Consider the following 10,465-nt stretch of genomic DNA (forward strand, 5'->3'; position numbering starts at 1 on the left):
CCCAGGCTGACAGACAGGAGTGAGGGGTCTGAACACAGAGGGGACGGGGGACACAGGGGAGGACGGGACTAAAGACAGCAGCTCCCAGGCTGACAGACAGGAGTGAGGGGTCTGAACACAGAGGGGACGGGGGACACAGGGGAGGACGGGACTAAAGACAGCAGCTCCCAGGCTGACAGACAGGAGTGAGGGGTCTGAGGCTCCTGCTGCTCCAGGTGGAGACAGACACATTTCACTCGTGCTGTCATGTAGTGCTTACTGTTTTAAAGCTCTTTTAACAGGAATATTCTGCATCTATGAGTATGTGATTTACACAATGTACGTTTGAATTTAGAAACACTGTATTTTTCTCATTTCTATTTATATAATATATAAAACTACTATTGAAAGAACATATTTAAAACACATTAGGCCTTCTTTACAAATACAAAACATGTATTCACGTATTATTGTTTATAAATTTAAATGTAATAAATAGATGTACACATTTTAAAGAAATGGCTATTTGATTCAAGTTAAAGATCTACATTCCACAGTCATGAAGAAGGTTCCATTAATTGGTGATTATTTTCAACATGTAACTTTGTGAGGATATATATTTAGAGTAGAGATGAGGACACAACTTTCACAATCCATTAAAATGTCTGTTTTTGACTCTCAAACTAAATGCAGGTTGCCTTACAGTTGCTGCAAGGTATTTCTGTTCTGTTACTGGAACTCAAACAACTCCAGCTCCGAGTTCTGACTTCAGAGGTGAATGGAACGCACCAACGGCAAGAGGATGGTTCTCCATCAGGTAAATGGAACACACCAATGCCAAGAGGATGGTTCTCCATCAGGTAAATGGAACACACCAATGCCAAGAGGATGGTTCTCCATCAGGAACGAGGTTTATTCTCTACAATGGTGTGCACCAAGGGGGAGAGCATGGTTTCACATGAGGGTTCGTTGCCCAAAGTAAAACCACAATTTTTAGCCAATTTAGTGGAAACCAATGGGAGGTTTGGGACCAAAGTCCTTTCCAGCGTCATTCCAAAATGACCCCCCTGTCTTCAGCTGTGAGTGGACCCAGGTATAGGCAGACACTAAATAAATGAAACATATGATAACACTTGGGGGAAATGAACTCAAGAACAGTAATAATGAGTAAGGAGTGAAATCATAGACACAGGATGAATGAGAAACTGTTGTAGCGAAACTAATCTCTTCAAATCTTAAAGTTGCTACTTCAATGAAAGGCAGACGACTGAATGTGATGAACTGAAGTTTATTCAATCCTGCAGACTTCCATCCAATTCGATTTGGTCTATGGAGCATCTCTGTCAAAAATCAGTGCACTTACTTTTTATACCACAATTCCGTCACTATGCTAAAAAACGAAACACTTTGAGCCAATCAGAATGTTCTGCTCACTAATTGCTGAAAAACATTTCCAGACAATGGTGACCCTGTTTAGGACTGTTTAGGGAAGTTTCACCTGTCCTTGACTAATCTGCATCCCCTATGCAGAGACCCTTTAATTAATACTGGCCTGTCCTTGACTAATCTGCATCCCCTATGCAGAGACCCTTTAATTAATACTGGCCTGTCCTTGACTAATCTGCATCCCCTATGCAGAGACCCTTTAATTAATACTGGCCTGTCCTTGACAGCCTGCACCTGTAGAAACTGCACTGTCATGATTTTAGAAAACAGGCCTCTCTGCTTGACCTTACATGACCCTCATCTCTAAAAACAGGCCTCTCTGCTTGACCTTACATGACCCTCATCTCTAAAAACAGGCCTCTCTGCTTGACCTTACATGACCCTCATCTCTAAAAACAGGCCTCTCTGCTTGACCTTACATGACCCTCGTCTCTAAAAACAGGCCTCTCTGCTTGACCTTACATGACACTCGTCTCTGCACACAGGCCTCTCTGCTTGACCTTACATGACCCTCATCTCTAAAAACAGGCCTCTGCTTGACCTTACATGACCCTCATCTCTAAAAACAGGCCTCTCTGCTTGACCTTACATGACACTTGTTTTTGCAAAACTGCTCCATGTTCATCACACCACTGTATTTCGAGAAGGTCCTTTTCATTTTGCCCGGATAAAGGAATTTTAATACATTTAACAAAAGTACTTCTGAAACAAATCACAGACACACCCACACACACCAAGAAAAAGAGTACCATGAATGCCAGTCTATAACTCTTTATTCATTATTTTGCACCAGAAACATTTTAAAACATACTGGTCTCATTATAATGGTATTAATAAAGAAACAGAGGAACACATTTTAAAACATACTGGTCTCATTATAATGGTATTAATAAAGAAACAGAGGAACACATTTTAAAACATACTGGTCTCATTATAACGGTATTAATAAAGAAACAGAAACACATTTTAAAACATACTGGTCTCATTATAATGGTATTAATAAAGAAACAGAAACACATTTTAAAACATACTGGTATCATTACAATGGTATTAATAAAGAAACAGAGGCACATTTAATTGGGGGTCAATTGTTGGATAAATACAGTCTCTGTTAGGTGAAAATTCACCCTAGTTACCTCAGGACTCCGGAGCTGCATATAAGTACATTTATTAGACAAACAACAATTGCAATCTAGCTTACTCCCAGCACAAGGCTGAAAGTGAAGCAATTTCACTAACATCACACAGGGTTTAGATACTTAATATTTATCTAATGCTGACGCCATAAATATTTAACATCTCAGTCAAGTCCTCGACTGAGCTTCTTGTCTTGCAAGGATGTCTGTTCTTCCCGTGGTCAAGAGCGTGTGTGTGTGTGTGTGTGTGTGTGTGTGTGTGTGTGTGGCCCAGCTGCTAGATCCTTACGTGTGTGTGTGTGTGTCTGTCTGTCTGTTCTTCCCATGGTCAAGAGCGTGTGTGTGTGTGTGTCTGTTCTTCCCATGGTCAAGAGCACATTTCGACCCTGTCACCAATGAGCTCACCCAAACATGTTGTTGCACATATGCAGACAAAGTGGCGCCTAACAATCTAAGTTACACACACACACAGAAACACAAAAAAGTCATGCTCCTGCTTACATTAGCACATGATTCATATAAGGTAATTAATAATACAAGGCACTTGATTATTATATTCTTAAGTCATTAACAGTGTTTGGAAATTATCTCCATCAGTCTCATTAAGATTTACTGTCATGGTACATAATATTGTGGTTGTCATATAAAACCAGGTATCAGAACATGTATGCAATAACAGAGGGACTAAACACTTGGGAGAGTGAGGTTATGCAACACAGAGCTCATCAAAACCTTTCACACACAATGTCTTATGTCTGCTGTGGTGATACTGCATGTGTTACAGCAGAGGTCTAGAGGTACAGATATTGTAATAGCTGGGGTCCAGACAGGGCCGGTCTTTCCTACAGGCGACATAGGTGGTTGCCTAGGAGATGTGAGCTCATAGGTGGTTGCCTAGAAGATGTGAGCTCATAGGTGGTTGCCTAGAAGATGTGAGCTCATAGGTGGTTGCCTAGGAGATGTGAGCTCATAGGTGGTTGCCTAGGAGATGTGAGCTCATAGGTGGTTGCCTAGGAGATGTGAGCTCATAGGTGGTTGCCTAGGGCGCCCCTGAGAGGGGGTTAGCAAAAACTGTGCCCAGCAAAAAAAAAATTCTCATCACTTTTCGTTTTTTGCTGGGAAGACTGTTTTTCAGCGAAGATTACACTGACAAGTGTTATAGGCGGAATATTGGCGTGGCAGCGGCGGTTACAAACAGGAAAAAAAAGGGTACGGGACTGTAAAATGTTTTGGGAATCACTGTGTTACGTCACTGACTAGGGCCAGTCATAATAGCCTACAACTGTAACTACATTACTCTGTGTAGAACTCTTAAGAAGCTTGGATTCTTTTGGGGGGGGGGGGGGGCGCCAGGAGTGAAGCTTGACTAGGGCTCCAAATGTGCTAGAGCCGGCCCTGTGTGTGTGTGTGTGTGTGTGTGTGTGTGTGTGTGTGTGTGTGTGTGTGTGTGTGTGTGTGTTTGTGTGAGGCTTGACTAGGGCTCCAAATGTGCTAGGGCCGGCTCTGGGTCCAGAGATGGGGGAATGGATTCAGTCGGTTGTTGTCCCCAAGATCAAAGATTCTCAGGCCCAGCTGCTAGATCCTTACGTGTGAGTGATGTGTGTGTGTGTGTGTGTGTGTGTGTGTGGCCCAGCTGCTAGATCCTTTCGTGTGACTGATGTGTGTGTGTGTGTGTGTGTGTGTGTGTGTGTGTGTGTGTGTGTGTGTGTGTGGCCCAGCTGCTAGATCCTTACGTGTGAGTGATGTGTTAAATGATGTGATGTGTGAGATGTAGGTGCTAACCGCATCTAGACATGTCAGTCACAGCAGCTTCACTGATGATCCAGAACCATAAAGCATAAACCCAGGGTAGAGTGTATGAGTAAATGTGGTCTGGACTCTGTGCAGCAGGGTCATTGTGTCAGAGATGCTGTAGAAGGCCAGAGTTCCTGCCCTGTGATCCACATACACTCCTATTCTGGAGCTGGCCACTAGAGGGAGTTCAGTGTGTTTATTATTGTGACCGAAAGAGGAGCAGCTGCGGAGGAGGGTCAGACTCCAGGACTGATCATTACATCCAAACCCACACTTATTACCCCTTCCTCTCCTGCTGATGCTTTTATATGAGACTGATATATCAACCCCCCACTGCCCACTCCACTCAACCTCCCAGTAGCAGCGTCCAGACACACCCTCTCTACACAGCACCTGCTGATAATAATCAAATCTCTCTGGATGATCAGGATATGACTGGACCTCACGTCTCCTCTCCACCCTCCTGTTCCCCTCAGACAGATGGAGGTATCTGTGTGCTGTGTTTGGATCCAGTGTGAAGTGACAGGAGTCTGATGGAGGAGAAGACAGGACAAACTTAGGTATTTATATGTGTTAGGTGTGTATGTGTGTGTGTGTGTGTGTGGTTATCTGATATGATTCCTTGCATGTGGGGGGTTTATTTCTATGATTTCTTCCTGAGGGAATGTTTCATATATAAGTGAGATTTGTTTTTGTGTGTGTGATTCTGTACATGTTTGTGCAGGTGTACATGTGTGAATGTCTGTATTCAAAAGTGAGTATGGTTATGTCTGAGTGTGTGTGTGTGTGTGTGTGTGTGTGTGTGTGTGTGTGTGTGTGTGTGTGTGGTGTGTGTGTGTGTGTGTGTGTGTGTGTGTGTGTGTGTGTGTGTGTGTGTGAAAGACAGTGTGTGAGTGTTTGTTTGAAGGGAGTCCTTTGTATGAACGGTGATGTTGAGTGTGTGTAAGTATTTGAGTTTGTTTCATTTGATTCCTTTGTGTGAGATGAGTCCTTCGTTTATAGGAGTGTGAAAGTGTTTCAGTGTCTTTGTGTGTGAAAGTCTGTAGGTGTGATTCGTTGCATGGGGGTGTGTGTGTGTGTGTGAGAGAGAGAGAGAGAGAGAGAGAGAGAGAGAAATACAGAGTGTGTGAAGAGATTCCCTTGTAGATATGAGAGACACTGAGTGTGTGTGTGTTCAGGTGTGTCTCTATTCAAACCTCCAAAAGCATGAATGTTTAAATGTGTTTTCAAACACCTTGCTGGGCAGCCTCTCCCTCTCCCTCTCCTTCTATATCATACTATGAGTGTGTGTGTGTGTGTGTGTGTGTGTGTGTGTGTGTGTGTGTGGGCAGCCTCTCCCTCTCCCTCTCCTTCTATATCATACTATGAGTGTGTGTGTGTGTGTGTGTGTGTGTGTGTGTGTGTGTGTGTGAGGGCAGCCTCTCCCCCTCCCTCTCCTTCTATATCATACTATGCTAATACTGATGCTGATAAAGTGGCCATATTACATCATTAACAACATTAGTTGTTTACCTAAATGTGTCTCTCTATCTGTATATCAAATTTGTCTTCACAAACCAAATTCTCTCTATTATAGCGTGACCTTTGCTCTCAAATACAGATGGCTGTGGAAACATTGTTCCTCATCACCATATCCATTAAGTACATACACGCATATTAGCAGCCGAACTCTATGAACTAGACTATCTTCACTGTGGGATGCTGCTGTAGTCTCTCCACCGGATCTACTTGTAGAAACCCTCAGCCTACACGTACCCACCCCCACCACACTGTCATGCACTTATTCTACCCCATACTCTGTGCCAGCCTTTAGACCACACACACACACACACACACACACACACACACACACTGTATACCCACTAAGCTGTTTTACAATACTTGAATACTCTCTCCCCACCTTATCCACTATCAATGTTGTATGTATCATGTATATAGCATGTTATGTTTGTATGTATTGTGTACATTTACCACAAGCATGCTAGCATGCTCATCTTGATACGTGATTGAGATAATTTCCAAACACTGTTAATGACTTAAGAATATAATAATCAAGTGCTTTGTATTATTAATTACCTTGTATGAATCATGTGCTTATGAAAGCAGGAACATGGCTTTTCTGCGTGTGTGTAACTTAGATTATTAGGTGCCACTTAGTCTGCATATGTACAAGAGCATGTTTAGACCAGAGGTGATAAGAAGGTTCGAACTGTGCTTCTTCCGACCTTGCAAAACTTCCATCCTTGCCTCGGACGTCAGAAATCCACCACGTGGTTATCCCTACTGAACGCTAAACTTATGTCTATATAAACCTTGTGCAATGTGTTTATCATTGCTTCACTTTCAGCCTTGTGCTGGGAGTGAGCCCGATTGCAATTGTTGTTTGTCTAATAAATATACTTATACGCAGCTCCGGAGTCCTGAGGTAACAAGGGTGAATTTTCACCTATCAATACGTGTATGATTTCATCTGCCATGCCCCCCCCCTTCTGCCACAAGCCCCTCCCCTTCTCCCCCTCCCCTTCTCCCTCAAGCCCCCCCCCCTTCTATCTCCACCCGGCCGGCTCCAAGCAGATGGGCCCCCCCTTATAGGGTTGGGTACCGAGAACCGGTACCAATATGGAACCGGTTCCAATACAACCGGCATCTACCCGGACCGAAATGCAACGCAGATTTCGGTGCTTCATTTCGGTGCCTGAGCCAATTGAAAACGATTGCTAGGCAGATTCCGCAGGGCACATGTAAAACTGCCCCAGCTCCCAATGTAAACTTTGTCCTGTGTCGCTCACGCTCATTGGTGTTTTCATAGCAACAGTCTTATGACAGAGAAGAGCATGCAGCATTTCACAGAGCAAGCACAAACAGAACTAGCCATCAACCTTTTAACAGAGAAAATACCGAAAGGTAAACGGTCAAAAGTGTGGCTGTATTTCGCACAAAAAGATTCAAACATCGCGACGTGCAGCAAATGCAACAAAACAATTGCGTGAAAAGAGGGGAGAGAAGGCAAGAGAGATGACAGCTAACCTACGGTAGTCTCTTAAAGGGGCAGTACACATTTTCTCGTACTCAGTGTGTTCAAGTAACAAGATTAACTATAAACAAGCTAGAAAAGATAGGTATAAACAAATCATAAAATGGTGAAATTTCATGAAATAAATGCAAACAAAATAATACATTTTTGACTCCAAAGGCAAATATGCTCATATTTTTGCAAAAGAAGTTTGAAGCTGTTTTTTGTATTTATTTATATTTATTTAAGTATACTATAAACTGTTGTTTACAGTTAATATAATGTTCAAAGTTTGAAGCCAAGTGTTTTGTATGTATTTATATTTATAATATACTTTAAACAGTTAATATATTGTTCAATTTGAAGAAAAAAAATTGAATTGAACAAAAGAATTGCTGAAGTATTGAAGCTGTAGTGTGTGTACAGAGTGTGTGTGTGTGTGTGTTTTGTATTTATTTGTATTTATTTAAGTATAGTCTAAACTTTTGTTAACAATTCATATATTATTTAAGTTTTAAGTTAAAAGGTGTTTTGTATTTATTTATATATATAATCTACTTTAAACAGTTCATATATTTGGCAATAAAGCCTTTCTTAAATGTCGTCAATCGTAAACATTTTTTTATAAAAGTATCGGTTCCGGCACCGTTTAGGCACCGGTATCGTTTTAAAAGTATCGGTTATGTACCGGTATCGGATAAAAACCAAACGATACCCATCCCTACCCCCTTATGTGCTCTGGTTCTGCTTAAGGTTCCTTCCTGACTAACTGGGAGTTTTCTCCTTGCCCCTGTGGGAATTGTGCTTTCACTAAGGGGGTTCAGGCCCTGGGCTCTGTAAAGCGCCTTGAGACAATTACATCGTTTTGGGCCATATAAATTAAATTTAATTTAATTTTGTGTGTGTGTTTGTATTGTCGTGTTTGATTCTGTATCTGTTTGATGTTTGCATGGAGTGTGTGTGTGTGTGTGTGTGTGTGTGTGTGTGTACGCATGTGTGTAAATGGAGTTATTTTTATATATGAGTGACACTGAGTGTGTAAATGTTCCAGTGGCTGTATATTCAAAAGCATGAATGTGTGTGTGTGTGTGTGTGTGTGTGTGTGTGTTTGTGTGTGTGTGTGTGTGTGTGTGTGTGTGTCGCTCTGTGTGTGTGTGTGTGTGTGTGTGTGTGTGTGTGTGTGTGTGTGTGTGTGTGTGCGTGTGCGTGTGCGTGTGTGTGTGTGTGTGTGTGTGTGTGTGTGTGTGTGTGTGTGTGCGTGTGTGTGTGTGTGTGTGTGTGTGTGGGGGGGGTTTCTGTGGGTTTCTGTGTGTAATGTTATACATGTTTAAATGAATGTAGGTTTGAATTTGTATGTGGGTTTGCTAATTTGATCATGATTCTATGCCCGTGAGTGTATCCCTGTGTGTGCATGTGTGTGTGCACGTTGTGTGTGTGTGTGTGTGTGTGATAGCTTGGATGTCTTTATGTCCAACTTACACTGTGAGAACTCCTCTCTGGTCACTAGTTCAGGTAAAACAGCCTGGACTTCAGACACTGAGACAGAAAACATCACATTACAGCCCATTAAACTGAGAGAGAAGGGCATTCATAAATAGATTCATACATTCATAAATGTATTATCTCAATTAGACCAAGATTTCTACAATCATTTTAACACTTGTCTCAATACCATGTACACTTTTTCAAAACACTAAACACATTCACAAGTGAGCTAAACTTTGGATACTTTTCATTGCTTTGATACAACATGTATTCAATGACCACTTCTTCTGATATTCATGGATACCTGTCTCAGTCAATGTTCACCACCAATATAACTCTGTGCAACTACAGCAATATTGCAGACATTTAGATACTCTGCTCAGAACAGTTCACTTCAAAACTGGACAACATTAAGATCACTGTTGATGGAAAGATGCAGTATTCAACAGACAAATTAATACACTTGAAATAAGACAGATTATTCTCATTGTTTGCAGAAATTGTGTTCAGTTTTATGCTTTGTTTTGTTTGTTTGCAGCCTTGTTACCAACTATACAAAAGTGGTACAGAACAGCATTTGCATTGAAATGTGCATGTGTGATGTAGTTGTTGCTGGAGACATTTTCCCATCACATTTTTTTACAATCACAAACAATTTGAAGCATTGCAAAATGCATATGTTATGTGTTGCTGTATCCTCCATTTTGACATAGTTTAGGGTTGCATTGCTTAGTACATATTGTAATACAAAACAAATACAGTCAAATATGAAATTCAGCTCTATGCTTCAAGACAACTCTATGCTAAATGTTCTGTGGTAAACTATAGTACCAAGAACAGTGTGCAGACATGTTTCATTCCCAGTACAGCAAGTGAATCAACAGCACATGAGTCTGCTACTAGATGCTGATCCTTGGTGTCCTCTGAATTTAGTGTGAAATGTTCATGAACTTCACATTTACAGTACCGCAACATTCTCCCTTGCCTTGAATCTTTAGCACATCTTATCCAACCCTGAAATCCCCCATATTCCACAAATATTTATAAGGCAAGTGTGATTTGTGGGTCACATTCTCTTAATGAGAGCCCATGACTTACATATACAACAGTAATAGTCTCAATGAGGGCCCATGACTTACATATACAACAGTAATAGTCTCAATGAGGGCCCATGACTTACATATACAACACTAATAGTCTCATTGAGAGCCCATGACTTACATATGCAACAGTAATAGTCTCAATGAGAGCCCATGACTTACATATACAACAGTAATAGTCTCATTGAGAGCCCATGACTTACATATACAACAGTAATAGTAGGAAAATGTCTTCAGCAACAACTACATCAACTACAGTTGGTAACAAGGCTGCAAACAATCACAACAAAGCAGAAAACAGAATCCATTGAAATTAGACTATGAAGATTTTTCTAAAGATTCAAGGCAAGAGAGAATGTTCATTAAAAAATCACCATAGATCTGCATTAGGGCTGCAGGACACTTCTAGTGGTAGTATCATGTGTTGTAGTTTCACTTACTGTACTGGGAATGAAAAGTGTCTGCATGCTTTTTTTGTACTATAGTTTACCATTGGAGATTTAGCATAGAGC

The 10,465-nt window shown here is 41.4% G+C and overlaps 1 protein-coding gene across 1 annotated transcript; it reads right to left on the bottom strand.

Moving 5' to 3' along the window:
- Positions 1 to 4,361: 4,361 nt before the first annotated feature.
- LOC116223711 (stonustoxin subunit beta-like) lies at positions 4,362 to 4,868 on the bottom strand (the record flags this gene model as incomplete). Its single annotated transcript, XM_031581280.1, has 1 exon — positions 4,362 to 4,868. A coding segment is annotated over one exon (507 nt), but the record flags the coding sequence as incomplete, so codon positions are not given.
- Between the last annotated feature and the right edge of the window lie 5,597 nt (positions 4,869 to 10,465).

Source organism: Clupea harengus, chromosome 15 (assembly GCF_900700415.2).
Source record: "Clupea harengus chromosome 15, Ch_v2.0.2, whole genome shotgun sequence".
In the NCBI taxonomy this organism is placed as follows: domain Eukaryota; kingdom Metazoa; phylum Chordata; class Actinopteri; order Clupeiformes; family Clupeidae; genus Clupea; species Clupea harengus.